The 26,904-nt window shown below is 50.9% G+C and overlaps 2 protein-coding genes and 1 non-coding gene across 14 annotated transcripts in view; 2 read left to right on the top strand and 1 right to left on the bottom strand.

Moving 5' to 3' along the window:
- The window catches only part of LRSAM1 (leucine rich repeat and sterile alpha motif containing 1), a 40,186-nt gene extending 18,896 nt beyond the window's left edge, over positions 1-21,290 (bottom strand). For 9 of the 12 annotated variants that reach the window (XM_011288422.3, XM_011288424.3, XM_045043203.1 and 6 more), the window contains exons 1-15: positions 21,169-21,290; positions 20,628-20,786; positions 19,267-19,371; positions 18,793-18,849; positions 17,963-18,007; positions 16,880-16,957; positions 15,207-15,275; positions 13,435-13,519; positions 12,312-12,433; positions 9,384-9,474; positions 6,309-6,439; positions 2,109-2,138; positions 1,537-1,659; positions 1,111-1,250; positions 146-190 (exon numbers count right to left, since the gene is read on the bottom strand). In XM_011288422.3, coding sequence (XP_011286724.1) covers positions 146-190; positions 1,111-1,250; positions 1,537-1,659; positions 2,109-2,138; positions 6,309-6,439; positions 9,384-9,474; positions 12,312-12,433; positions 13,435-13,519; positions 15,207-15,275; positions 16,880-16,957; positions 17,963-18,007; positions 18,793-18,849; positions 19,267-19,338 — 1,088 coding nt within the window. In that variant the 5' untranslated portion in view covers positions 19,339-19,371; positions 20,628-20,786; positions 21,169-21,290. Of the gene's footprint in view, positions 1-145; positions 191-1,110; positions 1,251-1,536; positions 1,660-2,108; positions 2,139-6,308; positions 6,440-6,534; positions 6,608-9,383; positions 9,475-12,311; positions 12,434-13,434; positions 13,520-15,206; positions 15,276-16,879; positions 16,958-17,962; positions 18,008-18,792; positions 18,850-19,266; positions 19,372-20,627; positions 20,787-21,168 lie in introns of those variants that run through there. The other 3 variants (XM_045043201.1, XM_045043205.1, XM_045043204.1) reach the window with 3 other exon arrangements.
- A 28-nt stretch (positions 21,291-21,318) lies between these two features.
- Positions 21,319-25,347, top strand: RPL12 (ribosomal protein L12). The gene is made up of 7 exons (XM_003995898.4): positions 21,319-21,453; positions 22,240-22,313; positions 23,401-23,499; positions 23,877-23,958; positions 24,551-24,637; positions 25,011-25,123; positions 25,291-25,347. The coding sequence occupies exons 1-7, from the start codon at positions 21,417-21,419 to the stop codon at positions 25,294-25,296; spliced, it is 498 nt and encodes a 165-aa protein (XP_003995947.1). The 5' UTR covers positions 21,319-21,416; the 3' UTR covers positions 25,297-25,347.
- LOC111557666 lies at positions 24,340-24,467 on the top strand. Its single transcript, XR_002737900.1, has one exon. It is a non-coding gene; the product is annotated as a small nucleolar RNA SNORA65 (small nucleolar RNA).
- Positions 25,348-26,904: the final 1,557 nt, after the last annotated feature.

Below are 26,904 nucleotides of genomic sequence, written 5' to 3'. Positions count from 1 at the left end.
CCAATATTCCCTAAGGAGGTGAATCTCCTTACAGCTTTAGGCAAACTTTCTGGCATAATCCTTGAGAATCACAAGACGTTATCTCCCCAGACCACTGCCTCCACCACAAGGCAACTCCAAGAAAGGGCTAGAGTGAAACACTAACCTTTCATTTTCCAGCGACTTCAAGATCTCAGAACTTTTCTTCTGCCTGCGGAGACAACCATAAAGGGTCCCTGCAGTAGTCACCTGCAGGCCTGTTTGCAACAGAACCGTTCTCCCCTTCGCTGCACTGGCTGTGCAGAGCGGGCTTAGGCACTGGCCCAGGCCCCTCAGCCCCGGAACTTGGGGCTCTGTGCCCTTGGGCCAGTTCCTCAGCCCCGCCAAGCCCCAGTTCCTCATCTGTAAAAGGGGATCATAATAAGAAGGCTTCATGGAGTATTCGTAAAGAGTGACTAAGAGAACATACACAAAGTGCTTGGCACGTGAGCAGCATCCGACAAATGGTAGCTTCCCGGGACACCCCGGGAAGGAGAGCATGCTGTGCGGCACGCGGCAGGCTCGCTCGGGCCCCACGTGACTGCTGTGTGATGGCCCCGTAAGGAAAAAGCAAACGGAAGCCTGGGAGCACCAGGGGATGTGGCACACCTGTTTCAGGAGGCTTTCCACAAGGGACCCCAACTGGACTCTCTCAGGCTTCTTGACAGCTCTATCTGGCTCCCTCTCCCCCAAGCCCCACCAAGACCTGCTCCCAGCAGCCCCTACCTTGGAGAGCATTTGTTAAGGCAAATCTCACTGTGGGTAGAATGGCTGACCTCAAGGCAACATGTTACTTGGAGCCCGAAATATTGGAGCAGGATGTGACCTCAACTCTCCCATTAAACCCACTCATTTTATAGATGGGAAACCTGGGGGGCGTGGGTCCCATGACAAAACACAGACCAGGTCATGCCCAGATTAGATGCTTTTCTCTTTGGGTTGGTGCAAATTGTAGCACCAAGATTGGACCCGAACAACGAAAACCTTGGGGCAGGAGTGAAGGCTACAGGGGAGAAATGGACCCCTACCCTGGGCTCTTCAAAGGGTACCACATGGGGGGAAGGTCTCTGGGTTTGCGGACTGGGGCCTGACCTCTGATTGTCCTGCAGGAGTTTCTGGATCCGGTTGGCGATGTTCTGCTCCGTTTGCTTCAGCTGCTCCTGCAGCCGCTGACGCTCTGCATCCAGGTAGCGCTGATGCTCACTTAGGCCCTGCTCCAGCCGGGACTGCTCCTGCAGCAGGACAGGTGGCCGTCCTGAGCTAACACCAAGGATCCCTGCACAGGTTTCTTATCCCTGCCCTGCCCGGCCTTCCTGTTTGATCTTGGACCAGGTCTTCCCTCTGCTAGGCCTCGGGGTGTCCATATACACAAGGAAGCTGGGCTAGGTGAACCGTAAGGGCCCCCGGGCCCGGGAAGATCCAGCGAGGGAGCTTACCGCCACCGCCTCCCCACAGCAGAGGGCCCCCCCTGGTAGGGAGTGCGCAGGCAAGCCTGACCCCACGTGGCCGCTCACGGACCTCCTTGACCGTCTGAAGGATCTCGTCCTTCTGACTGCTGCTCTGCTGAAGGAGCTGGGCATGTTCTCGCTGCCCGAGTTCCAGGCGCCGTTCAAACTCGAGTTTCTCCAGCATCTTCTGTTCCTGCAAGAATGTAGACCCCGGTGATGGTTGGGTTGGCTAGGCTCCGTGGACATTTGCACATGGGAGCAGGGGAATCTACCCTTCACCTCTGAACTGTGAAGGCTGTTAAGTCTTAAAGCTGAGTAATAACTCCCCTTCCTGCCCACCCCCCCCCCCCAACACCTGCCTGCCCAGGGCCCAACTGTAATAAAACAAGCTGGTCCCTGGCAGAGACTAGTGGTTTAGAGTCGGGGGTCTCTGAGCCTCAAGCTTCTCATCTGTGAAGGCGAGATACCTGGTCACCCACTGAGGCTGGGTAAGCACGTGGTGAGGCCATGTGTATAAGAGGAAAACTTTAGTTTACCCTCTAATTTACAGGCAGGAAGAACTTGCTCCCTCCAATCTTTTCTAATAATTGAGGTCTTTGATAAAAACAAAAGTGACCGAGGAGAGAAGGAAAATTTTCTTACCTTCCTCTTCTCATAGTCTGAGAACCTATTCTGGGGAGAAAAAAAAGACAGTGGTGAAGAGGAGGTAGACAGCAGTGGGGTTCCCCAGCACATGGCCAGAATTGCCAGGCAGTGAGACCCCATTCAGACTCTTGGGAGCCCCCCGAGGCGCTGCATCAGAATGGTGGGGCGGGAGGGGATGAGGGGGTAGGGTAGTCTGATAAAGGGTCCCAGATAGTTCTAGTGGACACCAGGGCTGAGAACCACCTGGTTCGGCACACTGTGGGAAGCTCTTCAGGACAGTCCTGGGGGTACAGGACTGAGAAGAGAGACCAAGAAGTGAGATACGTGGCTCCCTGTCCATATAGCACGCCTGCAGTGCCCCAAAGCTCTAGCCCACCAAAATACTTGGAAATGCACAAAGGTACGTGTGCTAGTTCCTGTAGAACTTTTTGTTAAGATGTTAGAAAAACAATTGTAATGTTTATTTTTGAGAGAGAGACAGAGAGAGAGAAAGAAGAGTGCTTGAGCAGGTGCGGGAGGGGCAGAGAGAGAGAGGAGTACAGAGGATCCAAAGCAGGCTCCACGTTCATAGCAGCAAACCTGATGTGGGTTTCAAACACACGAACCGCCATGACCTGGGCCGAAGCCGGACACTTAACCAACTGAGCCACCCAGGCACCCCCTTGTGGAACTGTTCTAAAGAGTGAAACATTGGCAATAACTCAGATGCCCAACAGGTGGTTACTTCAGTAAGTCATGGTACATCCGTGCAATGGACCACACAACTGTCAAATAAGGGGGCGAACGTGGGGAGCTACCCAGAAAGAAGTCTGCCATGTTTCACTGTGTGCAGCAGGATTCTGTTCTGGTCAGAGAGGAAACAAAATTCAACTCTGAGTTGTTGTTTTTTTTTTTTTTTTTAAATTTTTTTTCCCAACGTTTATTTATTTTTGGGACAGAGAGAGACAGAGCATGAACGGGGGAGGGGCAGAGAGAGAAGGAGACACAGAATCAGAAACAGGCTCCAGGCTCTGAGCCATCAGCCCAGAGCCCAACGCAGGGCTCGAACTTACCGACCACGAGATCGTGACCTGGCTGAAGTCGGACGCTTAACCGACTGCGCCACCCAGGCGCCCCTCAACTCTGAGTTTTGAGATGGAAGTCAGTTTGTGATGATGACCTCAGGAGAAGGGGTGACATTCATGTGGTTTATGTATATCTGTATTGTTCAGACTTGTAACAAGGAGCGTGAACTATTCTTGTACTGAAACCACACACACACACACACACACACACACACACACACACACACACACACACAGATTTTTTAAGTGGCCTTGTACTTAGTTATCCAGCTTGGAGGCCAGGATCAGTCTCTATCAGAGCCATAAAAGCAACACACTATAAGGAAATCAGATTTGTCCCATGCTGAGGTAGGAATAAAAATTTTTAAATTAATTTTTAATTATACAGATAGTATCTGGGGCGTCTGGGTGGCTCAGTCGGTTAAGCATCTGACTTTGGCTTTGGTTAAGCCACAAGGTCATGATCTTGTGGCTCAGGAGTTCGAGCCCTGCATCCAAATCCCTCTCTCAAAAATAAATACACACAGGGCAGGCACCTGGGTGGCTCAGTCAGTTAAGTGTTCCAACTTCAGCTCAGGTATAAATAATATCACGGTTTGGGAGTTTGAGCCCTGCATCGGGTTCTCTGCTGTCAGCATAGAGCCTGCTTTGGATCCTCAGTCTCCCTCTCTCTCTGCCCCTCCCCTGCTCACTGGTGGGTGGGCATAAAAGCGCTTGGTCTCAAAAATAAACATTAAAAACTTTATAAAAAATTATACAGCTATTATCAGAATACATTTTCCTTATAAAAAAAACACAGCACTTAAGCATTCCCTGACCATTCCCCAGCCTGATCCTGGTTCCCTCCTGCCCCCGCCATGTAACTACCATTATCAGACCCAAGTCCACAAATCTACTTACACAGAATTTGTGTCTTTGGAAAATATAGAAGATTTGTCTGTGTGCTCATATATAAATACACGTTTCAATGAAGGCATAACTCACATACTATAAAGGTCATTCTTTTTAGTATGCAGTTTTAGGCATCTTGACCAATGCAGTCATGTAACCATCACTGTAGTCAAGATCTAGAACAATCCCATCACTCCCCAAAATTCCCTCATGTCCCTCTGTCATAAAATTGCACCCCGCCTTTAATGGCTATTACTGATCTGTATTTGAACCTCCTAAGCATGAAAAGGGAAGTCTATATCCATCATGTTCTGCAACTTGTCCTTTTCACTTACCCACGTGTCCTATGATCTGAGCCTGCACAGATTTAGCTCATGGTATGGATGGGACACAGGTGGCTCAGCCTTTACCCACCGATAGACATTTAGGGGGCTTCCAATATTTTACTACTGCAAATAAGTCTGCAATGAACATTCTTGTAAATGTCTCTTTACACAAGGGTCTCTCTGGGGATACATACTGAGAAGTGGGACTGCCGGATCACGAGCTATTTGACCTATATTATCAGGTTATCTTCCACAGTGGGAATATCAGTTTCCATTCCCAAGAGCAATTTATGAGGCCATGGTTTCCCCACACTGTGGCCAGGAAATTATCAAAGTAACATCTGTGCCAATCTGAGGGTGAAATGGTGTTTTAATTTACTGGTCTCTGATTACTAGGAAAGTCAGGCATTTTTTCGTATTTACTGATCATCTATCTACACAGTCTTTTTTTTTTTTTTTTTTCCCAACGTTTATTTATTTTTGGGACAGAGAGAGACAGAGCATGAACGGGGGAGGGGCAGAGAGAGAGAGAGACACAGAATCGGAAACAGGCTCCAGGCTCTGAGCCATCAGCCCAGAGCCCGACGCGGGGCTCGAACTCCCGGACCGCGAGATCGTGACCTGGCTGAAGTCGGACGCTTAACCGACTGCGCCACCCAGGCGCCCCCAGTCTTTCTTCTTTTTAAGTAAGCTCTGTGCCCAACTCTGGGGGGCTTGAACTCATGACCTTGAGATCAAGGGTCACATGCTCTGCTGACTGAGCCAGCTGGATGCCCCTCATCTGTACTGTTTTATTCTGTATAGTACCTGTTGCTATATCTCTGGCCCACTTTTCTTCTCTTGGGATGGTTTTCTGCTTCACTTTACTGTTTTGGAAGAGTTCTTTAATATATTGTCTGCTAATCCTGCATCAAAAATGTTCGTTACAAACATTTTGAGAGGAAAAACTGACAATTTCCCTAGGTAGAAATCTCCCCCTCTCTAATTCTCATTGAGCTGCCAGCAGACAGACAAAAGCACGAGGCATTCACAGTGGGCTCTGTATGACAGGGAAGGGTGTCACCAGGGAACCGGAGATTAATAACAAGTCACTGGAAGATAAGAAGCCAAACCTGAGGCAGTTGGTTCCTCCTCTGCCTGCCATCAGACGCCCCGGGCTCTGAGCCCTCTGTGGGAACACAGATGGGGCCAGAGGCGGTCTCTGTCTGGTTCCAGTGTCAGGTGATGCCTGGCTGAAGTGGTAAACCCTGGCCAAGCTTCCTCCTCCACGCCTGTCCCAACGTAGGTCACCCCCAGGGACCAGGGAGGGCCAGCCCGTTGCCGTGCTGACACACGTGCTTCTCCTCAGACGGAGAGCAGGACAGGCTTCCCGCACAGCAAGGGGCACCGAGGCAGGAAGCGCTCACTGAGAGACAACAATGAACAATCCAGACACGACCCCCGACTCTCACAAAGCTTCATCCAGCAGGGGAGACGGCCGTTAAACCATCTCCCACATGAGTCTTCACTTAGAGCTGTACAGGTGCTCCCAAGGAGACGCGTGGGCACTGAGACCACATGGCAGGAGACCTGACCTGGGCTGGTGTGGGGGGAGGGGGAGACTTCTCAGAGGATGTGGGGTGTAGACAGAACTGAAGGATGAGATGGAGTTAGCGAGAGGTGAGTGGAGAGCATTCCAGACGGGGTGAACTGCAAGTTCAGAGGTCCCGGGGAGTTCGGGAAACAGAGAGGAAACTGTTTGGGGCAGTGGTGGGTGATGCGGTGTAGAAGGCCTCCTGAAAGCATCTAAGCACGCTGGTCTGAGTGGAGGTGAATTCTAGTTCGATGGAGGAATCCAGGGCCTGCAGCCCTGAACAGCCCCCCAGTGCCCAGAGCCTCCCCTCCACAGCACACGTCAGCAGGCAAGCACACCTTACCTGCCATTCTGCCTCCTCCCTGGAGAATCTGTCTGTGGGGCCGTCGGGGCTGTCCCAGGAAGCGTCAGCCCCATCTTGCTCCAGGACTGGCAGCAAGTACTGAGAAGGAGGGTAGTATTCCAGCCCTGACTCTGCAAGAGACGGCACAAGCTGACCGGGAGGGAGGGGACAGAGTCGTCCCCTCCGTCAGCCCCCACCTTCCTCCCCAGCATCCTGTCCCGCCTGCCTGGTCCACGGCTCCCCTGCCCCGGACCGGACTGGGCCCTCCATCTTGCTCGCCCTTCCTAACGTCAAGCACTCGGTAAGCGGCAGCTGAGTGAATAAATAGGCTCGCCAGCTGCCTCTTTACCATCCACGTGAGAATGGGGCGATGAGAAAGCGTGAGATGAGTGGAGAAGGCTGTGTGTGAGACCCCGGGAAGACGCTTGCCTTCCGTGGCCCTGCGTATTTTTCTCCTGTGTAATTTGACAGGGCTCATACCCGTTACCCATTTTTGGGTGGATTGTTTGCCTTATTGTTTTGTTTGCCTCATTCTTACTGATTTATGCTCTTTACACATTGTAGCTAATAACCTTGGGCCTATAATATATATTGCAGCAATCTTCTTCCGGATGGTAACCTGTCTTTTTAATGACAGGATCCTCTGGGGGTAAAGAACTTTTAGATTTTAATATGGTCAAGGTTGTCTTTTTCAAATATAAATGGGAAAAGAAACACTAAAAATGGCTAGTAAATACATGAAACAATATTCAAATAACCAAGAATGTGACTTTCTTATTTATCTGTCAGAATAAACAAACTGACAAAGCTGGTGGAAATGACACCGAGGGTCACTTGTGGGAAGGAAAAAGGGTCTTCTCACGGGAATGTAAGCTGGCGGAGCACACAGCGCTTGCCCCTTTGCCTGCCAGTCCCACTCTGCCTGCCCTGGAGGAGTACTCCCACGGTGCCACAGAGGGGTGGGTTAAAATGTCTGTGACACTGGTCACAAACCACCTCATGCTCACCAGCAGGGAAAGGCTACATACGCTGTGGGGCTCCACCACGTGAAATACTATACATTCTTTAAAACAAGCCAGATCCGGGGCACCTGGGTGACTCAGTCGGTTAAGCATCAGATTTCGCCTCAGGTCATGATCTCTCGGTTCGTGAGTTCGAGTCCCGATGTCAGGCTCACTGCTATTGGTACAGAACCTGCTTGGGATTCTCTCTCTGCCCCTCCCCTGCTTGTGCTCTTTCGCTCTTAAAAATCAAATAAACATTTACAAAAAAGGTGGGGGGCACCTGGGTGGCTCAGTCGTTTAGGTATCTGACTTCAGCTCAGGTCATGATCTCATGGTTTGTGAGTTTGAGCCCTGTGTTGGGCTTTCTGCTGTCAGTGCAGAGCCCGCTTCGGGTCTTCTGTCTCCCTGTCTCTGCCCCTCCCGCGCGCACGCACTCTCTCTCTCAAAAATAAACATAAAAAAAAAAAAAAGGCAGATCCATCCATTGTGAGGCAGGAAAAGGTCCAAGACCGATTCTTGAGTGAAAAGAGCAGAATCACAACAGCATGATACCTTTTGTGGGTTTTTAAAAAATATTTTTAAAAGAGCAAACCCCAAAACTTTACAGAATAATGTATACGTACTACACTGTTTAAATAAACAGATCATTTCTTAAGCTGTGTGGTGGGTATACATATGTTCACTGCTTTATTCTTTGCCTTTTGTACACCTACAAATGGCATAATTTTAAAATCTTTTTAAGGAAAATAAAGGGATTGGGTTGGGAGATGGGTGAAACAGGTGGAGGGGATTAAGAGCACCCTTATCGGGATGAGCACTGAGTCCGTAGAGAATTAGGCCAGCAGATCGTACACCTGAAGCTAACGTAAGGCTGTGTTAATTATACTTGAAGGAAGAAAGAAAGAAAAGAACATGGTGTAGCTCGGCCACTGGCCAGGGTGCACATGAGAGTCACCTGTTGCTCAAACACTAATCTGGTAGATGTGGGGCCTGAGTAGCTGTTGTGTGGTGTGAAACTTTTTCTTTCTTTTTTTTTTTTAACTGAAATATCACATACACGCAGAAAAGAGCGCAAAGTCTCACGCACAGCCTAATGAATGTTTATAAGTGGCTTCCCAACTTTATGGCTTGCCCTTTCTTCCCGTAAGTGGTGCCTTTTTGATGTTACTGAAATCTAATTTATCAGCCTTCCGTGGTCGATGCTGCCTGTCTCCTATTGAAGGAAGAAATTAAGGTTCTTTTTTCCCACATGGATATCCAATTGATCCAGAGTCATTGACTGAAAAAAACCTTTGCTTTCTTTTCTGGTGGCTTTGCAACGGCACCTTCGTCACCCACAGCTGACTGTATGTATGTGTCTTAGCCATGTTCTAGAAGTTCCCCAGGTGACAGGAGCCCCTAATTAAGAATATCAACCGGGCAGGAGGTGGCTGGATATACCACTCCCACCCTCGGGGCACCTGGATCAGTGGTGGCCCTGGGTTTTCACTGCACTGCCACTCCTCCAAGTCCAGTCCACTGTGGCCTTTGTCCTGGTTGACCCCATGACCTCCAACTTGTCCCTGGCTTCCACGCTTGCTTTCTCCACTCCCTTCTCCTCCCTGCAGCTGGAGTGAACTTTGTAAAAAGCAAACTGATCAAAGCCCTCTCCTACTTGATACGAGGCCCAAATGGCCTCTCCGGCTTTACCCCATTTTTGTGTCGGCACCCAGCCACTCGGCTTCCCCTGCGGCATGCTTCCCACTGCCCCCATGCCTCTAGGCCCTTCAAGGGGCCTCTCCTCCTGCCAGCAGCAGCCTTCTCTCCTTCCTAAGTGTTAATCACCCTCAGGTTTCAGCTGAGCCACTTTCTAGGACCTTCCCTGAGGACATAGCCTAACCGGTAATTACATTTCCTAGTGTGACCATCTGTTCTGCCTGTTTCTCCTGCCAGATCTGAAGAGCTCCAAGCAGGCAGAGACGGTGGCCTCCTGGGTCTCTGCTATTCCCCCGAGCCCGGGCTGGTGCAGGGCAGTTTCTGGGACCATGCTTACTCACTGAGTGAAGGAGGCAGGCTGCCTGCCTGGTTTTACCTTTGCAGAGGAACTGCTGAATGGCCTGGGTCCCAGCACTGCACACCTCCTGTGGGGGGTAAACCATGGACGAGGCGTCGAGGCTCAGAGTCTGCAGACACAAGGGGAACCTCTTTATACGTGTTGTCCACTTCGCTGGTCAACACAACCGCCAAGCACCTGATTTAGTTATGAATGTGTGTGTTTACGGTCTCCTCTGTCCACGGCAGGGGCGGCTCACCTGTCTTGTTCCTGCTGTGCCCCCAGCATCTAAAACAGAGCCTGGTGTGCAGTCAGCACGTGATTAATGTTTTTGTATAAAAATATAAGTGGACAAAAAAGAAACTGTAATTGTATAGAATACACAGAAAATAAGATTCCATATTTGTTAAAAAAAAAAACCATTCTCTCGCGTTAGTGTATTTACAAAAACAATTTGGAGGAATATATATCACACTCAAAACTGTGAGGTTTTCCATTTTGTTTGTTTGCTTACCCAAGCCCTCCTCTTGCTACCCTCTCACTTCTTCGCGGAGGCCTCCTGGATCCCAACTGTGGGCCAAGCGCGGAGTGCCCAGTGCATGCATGAGTTACCTAAGGCCCGGGTCAGAAGCCTATACCTTCCGTGCCTGGGACAGACAGGCCTACCAGGCCAGACAGGACAGGCCAGACTAAAGGAAACTAAGTCTAAAGAAAACTAACCCACATGGGTAATATTGGTTACCAACAGTAAAGTGTGGTGGACGCTGGGGCTGTGCCACCCAGTTTGGTGGCCACGAGCCATGCCTGGCCACATAAGCTTACTTTTTAACTGAGTAAAATGAAAGAGAATTTAAAGCTCGGTCCCTCGGTTGCACCAGCCACATGGGACACACAGTTTACGGTGTTTCCATTAGCTGCGCTCAGCCGCTCGGCCCTGGTGTGAGACTCCAGCTCGTCCTGTTCTGGATGTGCACCCTCGAACAGGGCAATTGAGGTCTCTGAGGCACGGCCCCCTCAGAGGTAAACAGGCACGTCACCCAGCCAACAGGCCGTCTGATGGGCAGTATGAGACAACGTGCGAGAAAGACCTTGGCCTTAACCTAGAAGGGCCGCTTACTGTCTCATCCTGAAAAAGGGTTTGCCCAAGGTGCCACCAAGAAGTCAAAAGCTTTCTGTAAAGACTGGATGTGAAATGCTTCACTCCCTGCACTCCCTGTACAACGGCTTCAGAATCTGTGCTGCTGTGAGCTGTGTGCTCCAATGTGGTGGCCACCAAGCACGTGTGACTTAGTTTATTAAAATGTAAACTAATTAAAACTCAGCACAAGTAAATACATACCTCCTTGGTCATACTAGCCACACTTCCAGTGCTCGAAAGCCACATGTGGCTACCGATTTAGGCCGCACATTGAACATTTCCATCAGAACTGCAGAAAGTTCTATTGGACAGCACAGACAATAACCATGTCTCGGCCTGTCTCTCCAGCTGGCCCGGGGAGAGGAGCTGACCACCCTGTCCCTTCTCAGGCAAGCTGTCACGGCAGGAGGGACCAGCCTCTAGCGTTAGCCACCTCCCTTTGCTGTCTACACATTCACCTGCCCATTTCTGATACAGAGGCCAATGCTCAGCAGTCTGATCTGAGAGGTAATTCACTGATGGCTCATCAGAGGATTCTGGGATGTTGGCCAGACTGTGTGTCATATGGATGGATAAGTCCCTGTTCCAGAAGGTTGAGTTGCACAGAGGTGAAGAGCACGAGCCCTCGATTCAGACTGCCTGGCTCTCATCCTGTCTCTGCTATCACTAGCTGTGTGGACTTGGGCAAGCTCCTTAAACTGTCCATGCCTCAGTTTTTTCATCGGCAAAAGGGCACAATAGTATTTGCCTCACAGGATTTTCATGAGGATTCAGGGAACTGATGCAGGTTAAGCATCCAGCTTTAGTAAGCACCAGATAAACATAGGCTGTCTGGTCATTGCGACTGTAAGAGCCCACCTTCCCTGCGTGAACTGCCTTGTGTCAGTGTCTGTTAGGGCCTGGATTGTGTGCCCCCTGAAAACACGTATGTTGAAGTCCTACTCCCCCTGTACCTCGGATGTCGGTACATTTGGAAAGAAGGTCTTTAAAGAGGTAATCAAGTTCAAAATGAAGTCACCAGGCTGGGTCCTAATCTGATATGACTGGTGTACTTATAAAAAGAGGAAATTTGGACACAGCCACATAGAGAGGGAAGGTGATGTGAGGACACACGGAGAAGATGACTGTCTACAAGCCAAGGAGAGAGGCCTCAGAAGCAACCACCCCTGTCCACACCGTGATCTTGGACTTCCAGCCTCCAGAGCCGTGAGAAAATAAACATCTTGTTCAAGACACCCAGCCTGTGGTACTTTGTTATGACTGCCCCAGCAAACTAATACGGTGACCCAGGAAGAGCTTGCCCTCTGCCCCCTGCCCCCTGCTCTGATGAAATCTACTTTCTACACCTCCAGGCAAGGCCGCTCTCCCGTCACAGCACTCTGGGCTCTTCGAGACCTGGACCCTCCAGACACAGCAGCTTCCAACCACATCAGATCCCTCCTCTCCCCACAACACGCCCTGTGCTCTCCACTTCCTGCGTTCTTGGTACTGTTCCCTGCGCCTGAGTGCTCCCTTTTCCGTGTCTATTTCTCCAGAGCCAATCCTCTCACAAGGTCTGGCTCGAACACCACAAAGTGCTCACAGCACACCTCCCTCGGGATTAAGCCTCGGGTCTTCAGTCTAGGAGCGTGCTCTCCTGCCTCCGTCACGGCAGCAGAAGTCACCTAATTACAACTGTTCGACATCGGTCTCTCTGTGAGCTCCTAGAGACGTGCCCGGAGATCCCTGTGAGCCCAGCACACCCTGACCAGGGCAGGCATTCGGGAACGTGGGAAGGGGAAGGTGGGCAGGCCAGAGAGGACCCCAGGCGAGAGCGGCTCCCCACTTACTTCCAGGGTTCGAACGTGCGCCAGCAGCTGTGGCAGCCTCTGAATCTCGTTCTCACTGATGTCAAGGGTACGAAGGCTTCGAAGTTCCCCCACGGTGTCGGGAAGCTCCCTCAGCTTGTTATCTGCAGAGACCCCAACGGCACAGCTCGGCCCCCCCCCCAAAGCCCCTCACCAGCTTCCTGCCTGACACGAGTCCTGCTAGGACTTGAGGGGAAGTGGGTGCCTCACTCTGAGCCTGGGGCACGTGCCGGGTCCCGAGACCTGAGGCTCTGTGAGGAAGAGCAGCATGGTCGAGTTTCGGTGACCTGGGTTCAAGTTCTTACTCTGCCACTTACTAGCTGAGCGCCTTTGGAAAACGGACTGTACTTCCTTGGGCCAGTTTTCTCATCTGTAAGATGGGGATAATAATGCTATCTGGCCTCAAGGGACATCAAAGGGTTCAATGCAACTATGCATATGCAGCCCTCAGCACAGTGCCCACCACATAGTAAGTGATCGATAAACATGGCGTCATTATATCATTCGTATGTTACAAAATGAGTAAACTGAGGTGTTTTGTGCAGAAGGTGCTTAAGGCCCTCAAGAGGACATGAGGAGCCAAGGGCACGGGAGGAAGCACGGTGCGTGTGACTCTGGGCTCTGTTGCTAACACACGGGGTGGTCTTGAGCAAGTCGCTGCTCTCAGCCTCGGTTGGGGAGCACACCTCCCTGTCAGGGACTCGCGAGGCTCGCCGCACCGCTGACTGTGGAAGCAGTCTTCCCTGTGCGTCAGGCCCTGTCAGAAACGTTACTGCGGCTCCTGGATGCTCTCCCCCACCAGGCCGCCACTCCTACCGCTCCTCATTATTACAAATATGAGTGCCCAGGTCCCGGGAGCCTGGCTGGCAAGACGGTCTGCCCTCCTTGCTGTAAGGCCCTGGCCCTGAAGGGTCACAGGAGCTCTGCAGATGCCCCGCCTCTAGTTACCTCTAGGGACAACAGGGGTCAGTCCAGCTTAAAGGGACGCCCCAGGACTGGCTGCCCTCATGCTCAGTGGTTCCCAGGAGGAGTGATCTGTGGATGCCGGGCCGAGACAGCCTAGAGCTGATTGGGAATCACACAGACAGGGCTTCCTGGCCCCTACCTTTCACGTTGAGGGTCTGGAGCTGGATCAGGTTCCCAATGGAACGTGGCAGATATGTCAGTTGATTCCTTTCCACGTTCAATACCTAAGAAAGAGGGACAAATGACATGAGAACCCACACACTAATAGTAGTGTCTACCCCTGCTTTAAGCCGGGCATCACCTGGGCACCACACACACCTTTATCTCATCCTGACAGCCTCATGAGGAAAGCATAAACTGTCAGGATCCCCTTTGAGAGATGAGAAAACTGAGGCTCACACTGATGAAGTCACGTGCCGGAGAGAGCAAAGCCAGACCTCGAGCCGTTGCTTGCTGAGGTTCTGTCCCTTATGCAGGCCACAGAATGCCAACAATGGACCCGCGATCAAGCAAGGAGGAAAAAGGGGACTAGCGGTTTTGGGGATCTGGGGGAGGCAGCAGTGACAAGGCTCTAGTTCTCCGAGTGTTGGGGGAACGAAGCTGAGATGTGTAAAGGCAGCAGGATCTGCCTGGGGCCTCAAGGCTAGCAGCTGGCGGTGGCCCGCCCAGAACGCAGGCTTGTTGGATCCAGCAGGCCACGCTCCCTCCCGGATGCGGCACTGTGGGGCGAGCCAGGCCAACAGGGTGACAGGCTACGGACTCATCAAACATTGACGCAATGGAAAGCTAAGCAGCCGTTACAGATAACGTGGCAGATAAATATTTGATGAACCAAAGGATGGCTCTGGGTTATTGTCAGGTATCCGCAAGTTACAAGGCAAGGATGCACCGATTCTATAATAATGTACACGTTAAAAAAAAGTCCCCAAAGATCCTCCACCCAGGTATTCACCGTGGCTTTCCAAGGGGTGCCAATCACTACTTCCCCACCACGTGTTCTCTGTGTGCCGTTGGGCAAGTGACCTCAGCTTTCTCCTCCGGAAAATGCAACGGCATCACCCAGGGGCTGCTCACTCACTCCATTTCCTGGTCTCCTCCATGTTGGAGGCAGTGCGCTAGCTGGGGTGCTGCCCTCAGAGGACTGTGACTCAGTCAAGTCAGCAAACACTTGGTCAGTAACTATGGACAGTCCTCATGCTCCCAGGGAAGTCAGCCAGTGTAGGACCGAGGCCGATAAGGTAGATCTACTTTGACAGGGAGGTCGGGGAGGCTTCTCAGGGACATGTGGGCTGAGAGATGATGAGTCGCTCAGGCCGAGAGAAGAGGAGAGGTCTGCGTGGACAGGCCCTGCCACAGTGGGGTGAGAGGCCAGGAGGGGTTCAGGAGCTGACTGCCGAGAGCGACGGGGACAGGAGAGGAGGCTGGAAAGCAGGTGGGCCCGTCATACAGCGTCTGAAAGGGCTCAGTGAAGAGAATGGGTTTTAATCTCAGTGTGGAGGAAAACCGCTTCTTTCCCTGTAAAGTGGGGCTAATACCAGCACCTGCCTCGCAGCAAGGCTGTGAGGAAACGTATCAGAGATGACACGAGGGAAATGCTTAGCTTGCAGTGGGCCACGACTGACCAGGACCACAGTGAGAGGCTGAGGCAGAGCGCCGGATCCATCATTTCCTGTAAGTCGTGGGGGCTTAGAGGAAATCCCAAAAGCACATGCCAAAAGTATGGTACAGAGACTCCCACATTTCGGACTGCCAAGGCCAGGGCGTCCGAGGTCCCTCACGGGAAAGGGGCAGAGGCAGCTAGCACCAAGGGCAGCCCCGGGCCTGAGCACAAGGAGAACTCTCCAGGCTTGTGCGACTACAACTTCTCCCTTAGGCCATCAGAGGTGGGTTCTGTGCGTCCTGCAGCCATACCTGGAGGGCGGTCAGCTGCCCTATATCGTCGGGAAGAGCGGACAGCTGATTATCGTGAAGATCCAGAACCTGTGGAGGGAAGACAAGCTTAAGCCCTCAGTCACCAACCGAGAAAGCCCGCAGACTTCGGGCTCTGGAGCGAGAAGATGCCGGGGGTCTCTTCTTGCCTCTGGTGTCGGAACAGAAGGCTCCAACTCTTCCTCTCCAACTAAAGGATAGTGTATTCCATCTCTGCTCCGTTTCCAAAATATTATACCATCTCTTTCATCAGAAATTCATTAAAAAAAATTTTTTTTTAATGTTTATTTCTGAGACAGAGAGAGACAGAGCATGAGTGGGGGAGGGGCAGAGAGAGAGGGAGGCACAGAATCTGAAGCGGGCTTCAGGCTCCAAGCTGTCAGTACAGAGCCTGACGCGGGGCTCGAACTCCCAAACCGTGAGATCATGACCTGAGCTGAAGTCGGTCGTTCAACCGACTGAGCCACCTAGGCGCCCCATCAGATGTTCATTTTTAACTGTTGGGAGAAAACAGTATGCTATAGAACAGTATGCATAAGTATTCACGTTACAAAGGAAAACTCCCCACGGTATAATTATATTATTTATGTAGAAAAGGACTACCAAATATGCAATAAAATATTGATAGCGGTTCTCTGGAGTGTGGAATTATACACACTTTTCCTCCTTTTCTTTGTTTAACTGTACTTGTTAATTTTTTTAACAACGAAAATGAGCAAACAAAGCACAGGCCACACACTGGAGTAGGTATATGTGTTTCATACACATATGTATGAAATAGAAACGGGCGCCTGGGTGGCGCAGTCGGTTGAGCGTCCGACTTCAGCCAGGTCACGATCTCGCGGTCCGGGAGTTCGAGCCCCGCTTCGGGCTCTGGGTTGATGGCTCAGAGCCTGGAGCCTGTTTCCGATTCTGTGTCTCCCTCTCTCTCTGCCCCTCCCCCGTTCATGCTCTGTCTCTCTCTGTCCCAAAAATAAATAAAAAACGTTGAAAAAAAAATTAAAAAAAAAGAAATAGAAACATACGTATTAAATATACGTCTGAAATACATATAAAATGTTACTTGTTTTACGACAAAAATCATGAATGTTGGGCCAGAATAACAAAGAGAAGTAAAAACTACCCCAACTCCTATAAACCAGAAATAACCACGAAAAACACTTTCATGCCTGATGCTGCCATCTTCTCTTCTTATTGTGTGTCCCCACTGTCATAGCTCACGTTCGTGTGCAATAATCCTGAGGCCATAGGTCACATCGCATGTGAATACATCCCAGTCCCTGTTCTGGAGAGGCTGACAGTTAGGAGGGGGTCAGCCTAGACACAGGGCTTTCACACACTGACCACATGGTGCCTGGAGCCCCTCCGGGGCCTTCTCTTTTGGGCTCATCAGTTTCCAAGCCCTCTGTGAGTTCACCTGCTCTGAGTTTACAGTTTGCCTTTCTACCCATCCAGCAGGCTCCCCAAAGGCAGGGCTGGTTATCTTTGTAACCCCACCCCATGCACAGTGCGTAGAAGGTGCCCAATAAGTTGTGCTGATCCCACCCGAGCCTGACTGTTAAAGTTAGGCCTGCATAACCTATAACAAAGGGAGCTTGGCTGCCACCTGGAGCACCAGGCAGAGCCCGTGACACGGGGGACAAGGGCCCCTGTACCTTGATGGTTGCGAGACTCAGGAGGCTGCAAGATTTAGGGAGCAGGTAAGTGAGGTGATTCGTGTGGACAATCAACACCTGTTTGGAAAAGATTTGTGGCGCGTTAGCCTGAGGATGAGCAGCGAGCAGGGGCAGCCAGCTCGGCGCGGGAGGTACGGCAGAACCCGCCTGCCTCTGCTCTCCCGGACACTGCGACGGGGGATGTGCTTCAGAATCACGGAACCTGCAAATGCAGAATCACATGACCTGAAAACCTGTAACTTCGAGGGTGAAGGGGATCTCAGAGGCCTCATTCTACCTTCCACCCTGAGGAGGGTCCCTGTGCAGCTGTCCTTCCTTGATCTGAACCTTCCTTGGCGTCAGCATCTTCATGTAGGAAACAGAATAATAAAGTAGCTGCCTCCAAGGGCTGGCGTATGATTAAGAAACTAACAGACAAAAAGCACTAAGCCCAGGACTGGCCTGGGGTCCGGGGCTCAATTCGTGTCATCTGTTGCTTTTTCTGTTCGGCACCGACCCTTGCACAGAAATGTCCAGTGTCAAGGAGCTCACTCCTGTGTTGGTATGGAACACTTTTTTTTACTCTTAGCTGTCTACATGCAAAGTTGTTGCCCTTCTGAAAATCATTCACTCCGTTCTTAATTTCTTCTGGGTGACCAGCACGAAATGAGTATAGTTTTCATTACGATTAACAACGAGGTCACCCAGTGTTTACTGTGGCAGGCATCATGCCCAGTGCACTTGCCTTTTTGCCTGCCCACCTCCCTACCTGCCACTCAATTCTCACAATACTGTTTCGAGAGTAGAGCTGGGAGTGTCTTCATTTCACAGATGAAGAAACAGATGTAAGAGTTGGTGGAAGTTGCCCAACTCATGAGAGGGGTAAAGCCAGGATGTGACCCAGGACCATCTGACCCCAAAGCCTGCTCTTCTAACTGTGCAAACACCTGCATCAGGCTGAAAGGGTGAGAATCAGGGAGAACGGAGGTGCCTGTGCCAAGAAGGCAGCTCCTAAAAATCCCACCCGATTTGAAACCAGCAAACGCGCATGAACGAGTCTCTGAAAATGAGGATTCAGCTCACCTTTTTCTGTAGAACTTTGCATGTTGCAAAAGCCCCAAATGGAATCTAAGATGGGAGAAAGAAGAGTCAGTGCCTCCCCTCCAGCCAGTTTTTGTTTTCTGAGGAGCACATATGTGAGGGGGGGATGGGGCAGGAGGTGATCAAATGCAAAGTCCTCCCATGGAGGGCAGCACTAAGCCGGGAGGGTGGTGGGGCACGCTGGTGAGGAATGCCCCTGGGGACACGGTCAGCCCTCCCTTATAATCAGCTGGCAGGAGACTGCCCTGCCCGGCCCTAGCCCACACACCATCTCTATCATGAGCTCTATTTGGGCAAAAGAAAGATCTCTGGTGCTGGGCACCAACTGGAGAGGCTGGGGAACCCCAGAATCTCCCAGTTCCCTGGAAATCTGTGTGTACATTTTCTTTTTTTGATTAAAAAAAAATTTTTTTTTCAGAGAGAGCACACGCAAGTAGCGAAGAGCAGAGGGAGAGGGAGAGAGAGAATCTTAAGCAGGCTCCGTGCTTAGCACTGAGCCCGACATAGGGCTCGATCCCATGACCCTGGGATCATGACCTGAGCCGAAATCAAGAGTCAGACACTCAATTGACTGAGCCACCCAGGCACCCCTGTGGGTACATCTTTTAGACTCCTTGATTCTAGGAAGACTATGTTGAGGCCAACAATCATCTTAATTATTCTGAACAAAAGCAGAATCTAAGGAAACTTCTCTTGATTAATGCTTCTGGCCTTTTAAAAGCCCCAGTCCACATCTGTCTCTCTCAGGGACATGTGATCCAAGAAAAAAAGGACAGATCAAATTCATAGCCGGAACACTACCCCCAGTTTACCTCTGAGAGCTCACATTTAGAGATGTCAAGAATGTCATCTGCCCCAGCTTCTTTTGCCTGAGGGTGAAAAGAATGATAGAAAGTGTTCAAACAAAACACCCTTGCAGGGTGGACAGACCAGGCAAAGAAACACAGGATTAAGGACCTATAAGAGACCACGGACACCATCTGGTTCACCTAGTCCATTTTGCAGGTGCGCCAACGATCCCTGCTTTAATGGGGCTTGAGGTCCAGCAGGGAGGAGCGAACGAACATGGAATGACAACAGGGATCAGTCTTGGGAGGGAAGCACAAGGCACTCCTGAGCACCTGACAGGCGGCCTTGTGGGTCTGCTTTGAGTCAGAGATTTCCTCTGCGGGTTGGGGAGGCAGGCAGGAGGGAGGGAGTGCACGGCTTGTTTGAGGATAGTGTAGAACCCTGTTTCATGAGGGCACAGGTAGAAATGGACTCAGAGGAAACCCAGTTTCCCTCACCAGGCACATCTGATACTCCAGGCGTTTCCGAGCCTCTTCACTGGGTTTCCGCTTCCGGAAGAAGAGAGGCATTCTTCCTTTCCCCCCGGAGTAATCTTCACGACTCTAGGGCACAGGAGAGAAATTAGGGCCTGGGGAATTTGTGACACATCCAGGACAGGCAGCCACAGGAACGCAGAACACGTAGCTGATCTGCTGGACCGTATGATCCTTGAGGGCAGGGGCTATGTCCATCTTGACCATCAATCTGTGCCGTGAGCCCGGCACAATAGGTCTTTCTAAGGATGCTCTTTGAGAACTCCTAGCAGATGGGACTGATGAATCACTTCTAGTTCCTGAAACACTATAAGAGTGGCAGACCAAGCACGCAAGGCATCGGCCAGCCATGACCTTGGGGATTTCAACCACACGATAGGCAAGGAGATCTCTTAGTAAAATAACAACCCAAAAGCAATCCTCAGACACCTTACCACCCTCATGGCTATTACTCCATGAGCATCTCACCACAGCCCAGGTTAAGGTAATGAAACTGGCACGTGAGCTCAGTGATCTGGTTATACCGCCTGGATTGTAGAGAAACCAGTCTGGAATTCTGCTCTTTGGAGTCCTGATACTGTGGGGTTTGCCCAACTCCTTCATGCTCACACTACCTTGGCACACACTAAGTACGCTGTCCTGAACTCAGAAGCTAGGTGCTTACTGCCTGCCCTGTATCTGCAAATATCAGTGCTTGATAAGGGACATCAATGAGCCAGGAACAATGTTGTTACTACTAATAATGTTACCAATACCAGGTTCTGTGAGGATCCAGTGTTTTCATGTATGTGAAACCCGTAGCACATTACCAGTGTTCAATAAATGTCAGCCACATAGCACTATACATCTCACAAACGTTTATTCAGCGCCTACCACAGCTTAAGGAACTAGGGAGAAGATGCAGTTGAAGAAGAAACACACCCAGGCCTCAAGGGGAAGGGCGGAGATCACAGGTCTCCACCCACAGGGGCGTGGGCAGTCCGGGGAGCCGGCCAACCTGCAGAGCTGGCTCAGGCCCCTCTTGTCACCTACTTGCCAGCAGTGATGGGGATAATCTAAACACAGCCCTCCCCCAGCCCTCCTTGATGACAAGCTCTTACCCTTACCCTGCTCCCCAAGGACTAATCCTCTCTCACCTCTCCCCCAAATTCAGCCCTCCCCCGACCTGCCCCACAGTGGCCATCCCCTCTCCATCCCTCCCATAAGATCAGCTCTTCCCAACCTGCTCCTTGATGTCCACCTCTCATCCATTCCTTACCCGGACGTCCAGCCCAGTGGGAAGAACCACACCCATCCTCCCCAGGCTGGAGTGGGGAGAGCCCCACCTGGCTTTGTGGGTGCACAAGTCCCCAGTGCTCGTTCCCTCGGGTGGACCTGAAGGTGGGCAGGTCACTCGTAAGGCTTGGTCATGGACGTCGGGTCTCAAGAGCACTGGGCACCGGGTCCGGGCGGAGCGGGAGTCTGGTATCCTCCAAACGCAGGAGCTTGGGACCAAAACAAAACTCTGAATCTCAGAAAGTCATTCAGACCAGGATGACGAAGTCAGACTCTGAAAACCGTATAATCTTGGAATTAAGAGTTGGGCGAGATTTAGACTCGAATCAAGTTGTTTTGATAACCAAAATGCACACATCACGAGGGAGCTAAAAGTGGGCTCGGGGTCCCCATGACCCTAGGGTCTAGGAATGGGGATGCGGACACCTTAGGGGAGGGGCGGGGCTTTGCAACTGGGCGACAGGAACCACAGGGTGACCCTCACCATTAGGGAGAATAGAGAACAGCGGGGCCCGAGAGCAGCCCTCTCTTGTTGCCTCCCCCAGGGGAACCTCCCGAACCCCTCCTTCCGAACCCTTAGCCACAACTCACCGCGGAGTAGGATTCTCCAGCCCGTCAGCTCAGCTTCAGGAAACTGCCCATAAGCAACATGGCGGCAAGGACGTCGCTGGGAGGCTGGGCGGAGCTTAGCGGTTCTCGCGAGAGTCGTGCTTTCCGACCTATATCCGGCGCAGTCAGGGAACCTTCCGGTCTTTTGGCTTTCGGCTCGGAGGAGGCGACGGTGCAACGCTCTTCGGTCGTCCCGAATCCGGGTTCATCCGACACCAACCGCCTCCACCATGCCGCCTAAGTTCGACCCCAACGAGATCAAAGTCGGTGCGTGCTTTAGATGTGGCTCGGGCTGCGAAATGGAGCATCCCTCCTCCCGGCAGCCCGTCGGCCCCGCTGCCCCAGCAGCCGTTGCCGTTTTCACGTCGGGCTTTAAAAGTGCTGCCTGCTAGAGGCCTTTCCAGTGCTGCGTTCAGGGTGCTGTGAGGTCCTGGTCGAGTCTCTTAACGTTTTCTGGGCCTCCGCTTCCCCACGTGTAAATGGGGAGGGAGGACCGGACGACCTGTGGTGGCTTTGCAGCCCGCACGCCTTAGGGTAAGGTTTGTGTCCGGGCGCTTCTACCCTCCACTGGGTTGGCCGCCCCAGTGCGGGCCTCGGTAGCCGGAGCTGAACCGAAGGCTCCAGTCCCACGTGGCGCTTGGAGCGGTCCACGCCAGGGAGGAGGCGGCTCGCCCGCTGGGGGGTTGGGAGGCCTTCCTCACTCCCTGCTGAGGCCCTTGGTGCTGTTCCGAGAAGAGACAAGAGGTGTGGCCAGCCCCGGAAGGATGGGGGGAGAAGGCTGGGACCCGGGGGCTCCCTGTGCAGCGCCGCTGATCTTTTTTTTTTTTTTTCCAACGTTTATTTATTTTTGGGACAGAGAGAGACAGAGCATGAACGGGGGAGGGGCAGAGAGAGAGGGAGACACAGAATCGGAAACAGGCTCCAGGCTCTGAGCCATCAGCCCAGAGCCCGACGCGGGGCTCGAACTCACGGACCGCGTGATCGTGACCTGGCTGAAGTCGGACGCTTAACCGACTGTGCCAACCAGGCGCCCCTGATCTTTTCTTTCTACAGTATACCTGAGGTGCACCGGTGGTGAGGTCGGTGCTACGTCTGCCCTGGCCCCCAAGATCGGCCCGCTTGGTCTGGTAAGTCATCCTCGTGGAGGCCTGTTTCTTGTAGAAGGAAAGCAGTTCAGGTCGGGTTTGTGCAAAGGAGACCGGATCTGAGGTGCCTTTGACATTGACAAGTTGGCAACCCCTGTGAGCCACTGGCTTGGAAGTACTCCCATAGCAGGGTGATACAGAAAGCGGGAACAGGCTACTTTGAAGCTGTAATTTTTACTCTCCAGTGGCTCTTAACTGCTGCCTTTACTGTACCTGAGGGATGGGCCAGGTATCTGTGAGGGCTTAGAGTAGGTTGGTGACACTGGGCTGCCTCCTTAGCCTGTGTTTGCTAGTCAGGGAAATGGGCAGATCACTGATGGGATTAAATACCGGTTGGGAGGATTAAGTGGGCTGTGGGTTAAGATCCTGGTGAATTGTATGTAGTAGCCTGCATAACCTGTTCATTAACGTGAGCAGCTTTACCGACGACTGCCCTATTTACCTACTTGTTTATTTTTATGCTTTTTCTGAGCTTGCATTTCCCTGAGTATCGTTAGGCCTTTATTTCTTGGACATTGGTCTCCTGACCCGAACGTGTTTCTCACGTGGTCTTGCTTAACCAGTGTCTTACTACTTTTTCTTGGTTTTCGGTTTAGCTGGCACCCACTGGATAGCTTTCCTGTTGAGGCTGGTGGTCATTAGGAAATCTTAAGTAGCAAATGCCCAGACCCCATCCCTGCAGATTGACTTGGATTGGTCTGACACCAGGAATCTTTAAAACCGTCCAGGTGATTTGAATGTAACCAGTGTCAAAAATCCCTACAATAGACCATGTGGGTCCTTATGGGTGGGTAGGTATGTAGGTAGGTAAGGGACTTTGCCTTCCTAACAACCCTGGGTCTGCAGCTTACAGTCCCAAGCAGACTTCACCCCTAGCTGCAGTTCTCCAATGTATACAACTGTAGTAGGCATTCCCTTGATTCACTGGGTGCAGTTACATGCTTTCAGACTGCCCCTGTGTGCTGGATTGGAAAAGGTTTGGGGTGTTGCCACGGGAGAAGGATAGGGCAGGGCGTCAGGCTGTACTGCAACTTCGAGCACAGTGTAATTGTATACCTTTTTTCTATAGTCTCCAAAAAAGGTTGGTGATGACATCGCCAAGGCAACCGGTGATTGGAAGGGCCTGAGGATTACAGTGAAGCTGACCATTCAGAACAGACAGGCTCAGGTACTTGCTTTGAGGGGGAGGGCAGAGGTAGCAACCCTCTGGAATCCCTGGGTGGAAGGTTTTTGCTGACATGGCCATCTGCCACAGTGGTGAGCTGAGGGCAATTTTAAATGTGGGGAAGCCTTTTTTGAGAGCAAGGATCAAGAAATTGTAGATGCGGGCTCAAATACTAACTTGTCACTTGTGTGACATTGGGCAAATCAATCACTTCATGTCTCCTAGGGTAGGACACGTTTTAGATTGTGAAAAGTAGTTGACAATGTACAGCAAACCCCACCTGGCCCATGTTTTTTGAGAGCCAAGTTGCTTGGCAGTATTGACCTTTTTCATTGGAGGGTGGAGGAGGGCTTAATTTACATGGAGAATTTCTTCTGCAGATTGAAGTGGTACCTTCTGCCTCCGCCCTGATTATCAAAGCCCTAAAGGAACCGCCAAGGGACAGAAAGAAGCAGAAAAACAGTGAGTGGTCTTTTCCCTGGTAATCTGTGAGTGGTGGTGTCTACCCAGTGTGATGATACTTAGCTGCATGTTTTTGCTTTAGCAGAACCTAGGGATGGCACAGGGATTTGCTTAGAAGCTGTTAGACAGCCAGGCACTGCCAAGAAGTGCCTCACGGCTCTCCCCCAGTCCTCTTGCCCAGGACTGGCCCTCCCTAAAAGTACATGCAGGAGGGAAATAGGGGGAAGTACTTGACAGTGATGTCCAATAATCAGACCATTTCTGAGCTGGAAGATTCTGACAGCTTAACTAACCCCAGTAACTTCAGTTTGTCTTTTTTCGTGTAAAAAAAGATAGTGTCACCCACGCAAGGTTCGCAGAGACCTGATTTTACCCCAGCCACCCGCCACTGCACCTGATCAGTTCTCGTGGCTGGTGCAATCCAGTGGTGAGCTGATAGTAAACCCCAGCTTAGGAAACAGGGTTGTTCTTCATGTGGATGACTCTGTGCCGAAAGCATGGGAACAGCCTGAAAATAAAGGTGAAGGGAGAATATGTGGTCTTCTCTGGCCTTGGGTTGTGACACAGCTTTTGCTGTTTATTTCTTCTGCAGTTAAGCACAGTGGAAACATCACTTTTGATGAGATTGTCAACATTGCCCGACAGATGAGGCACCGATCGTTAGCCAGGGAACTCTCTGGTAAGTGGACGGCAGGGAACCCCCTTGTTATATGGGGTGTATTCACTGAGTGGGTAGCATTTCTCAGCTTGGAGGGATGTTACTCTGTAAGACCCACAGTTGGGGTGCAGGGTCTTCTGGGTTTAAAGAATGACTTGGTATCAGTGAATATTTGGGTTGGGTGTGTTTGATCTGGGTGTCAGAACCCACGGACCCTTTGCGTTCAGAGCCTGTATAAATAACTAAATGGAGTTCGGAGTTTTGGCTTAGAGGAGCAGGGATGTTACTCCATAAAATAGGCTTAATTTCTCTTTATCTGATGTGAAAAAGTATTTCCCCTTGGGTATATGAGTATTGCTGAAGCCCCTCTTAATGCCACTTTTCTTAATTACAGGAACCATTAAAGAGATTCTGGGGACCGCCCAATCTGTGGGCTGCAATGTTGATGGCCGCCACCCTCATGACATCATAGATGACATCAATAGTGGTGCAGTGGAATGTCCAGCTGTAAGTGACTTCTGTTTCTCTTGCCTAGATCAGGGTGAGAGCTGGAGGAAAGCTAAAGTAGTATTTGTGCAGGCTGCAAAGTTTCTAGAAATGGTCAGTAATGGGTTTGGACTATTAAGAATTTCTTGTTCCACTAATGATAGGTTTTTCTTTTTTCTTTCCCACAGAGTTAAGATTAAGAACTACAAAGGAAACTATTTTAATAAAGGATCAGTTGACAACCAGTGGACCTTTTGATACAGCCTCTTCCTTGAGGGACCTACCCCCTTTGTGGTCAAATGGTGGCTAATGGGGTCACGGTGGCAGAACCTCTGGAAAGTCGTTGCTTGGGTAACAAGCTCCTTGTGGGTCAGATTGCTGCCCTGTATGGCACTAGCTCAGAGAAGACCCCTAGAAAGGAAGTCTCTGTGCTATTTGTAGGCTGCATGTATTCATAGAACTCTTCAGAAGAACAAAATTCTTGGCCAAAAAGAAAACTACCCCAGTGTGAAATAATCAGGAATCTATCCCAGACCATTTTAATTCTTGAGTGTGTTAGGGGCCCATAACCCTTAATGTGAGGCTTCACTCTCCATTCCAGTGCACAGCCAGGGCTCAGAAGCACTGATGGGAAACAAAGAAACCTGACCTTTATGTCCTTAAGGGTCGTTTTCTTTCTTTAAAAAAAGTTTTTTAAGTGTATTTTGAGAGAGCGTGGAAGCTAGAGAGGGGCGGAGAGGGAGGGAGGCACAGAATCCAAAGCAGGCTCCGGGCTCCGAGCTGTCAGCACAGAGTCCTATGCGGGGCTCAACGCACAAACTGAGATCATGACCTGAGCCGAAGTTGGGACACTTAACCAACTGAGCCACCCAGGCGCCCCCTTACAGGTCATTTCCTAATGGCATGTTTTTGCCTTTCCTGAGTCTCTGTCTTCCCTTAGTTTGGCTCCTTTTTTTATTAAGGTGTGGATGATATAGCTGGGTCCTGGGGCAAGCTACAATCAAGCTGCTTGAAGGGGCTTTTGGGACTAACCTAAAGGGGGTTATGAATAATTAACCCAAGAACTTAATTTCCTTGGCATTGCATCTTTGCCTTTCTGTAATTTTGTCAATGGGCCTTTCAAGTCAGTGGATTTTTTTAGTCGCCCCAGGTACAAGCAGGTTGGAGAGCTGTCTTTAGTGAAAGGATTACCTGAGCACTGAGGACCTGTGCCAAGTTGCCAAGAAACAAGCTAGAGGCCCTGGGTGATGACTGTTGAGGCTGATTCTGAAGTCAAATGCGTAGTGTCAAACCTCATGGGTTTATAAATGCAGAGATGAGGTCATGCTGATCGGGTGTGAGGATGTGTCAAAGACAAGCCCCCCAGGACCTTTCAAGGAAGAAAGGCCCACAAGGAAAATCTTGACCTAAAGGATACTGTTCTCTAGAAAGGGAGGAAGTGTAGGACCCACCAGCCTAAGAGCCAGGGGAAGATGGTGAGCTTCAGGTTCTCTTGTGTCTCCATAGAAAGGGATGTACCTTGCTGGGGGATTTGACTAGCTTCATCCTGATACCTTCAGCCTCCATTTTTCCCTCTGGGCAGTTTTCTTCCTAGCAGTAGCCAACACTAGAACTAGGTGCATTGGGCCTGTCTGCCTAGAGTTTCCTATCTTGAACATGGATATATCTTAATCCTGGTAAGACTGTAGCATATAGTAGTGGCTCTTACAGTCTTTTTCCTCACTTTGGCCCCATTATGGAGAAACTGTTCATTCCTGTTCAGTGTTGGTTCTTTTTAACAGCCCTTATTCACACAGAGATAA

This window comes from Felis catus, chromosome D4 (assembly GCF_018350175.1).
Source record: "Felis catus isolate Fca126 chromosome D4, F.catus_Fca126_mat1.0, whole genome shotgun sequence".
Taxonomy (NCBI): Eukaryota; Metazoa; Chordata; class Mammalia; order Carnivora; family Felidae; genus Felis; species Felis catus.
Note: the sequence above shows the minus strand (reverse complement) of the source record. Positions and strands in the feature narration are given on the sequence as shown.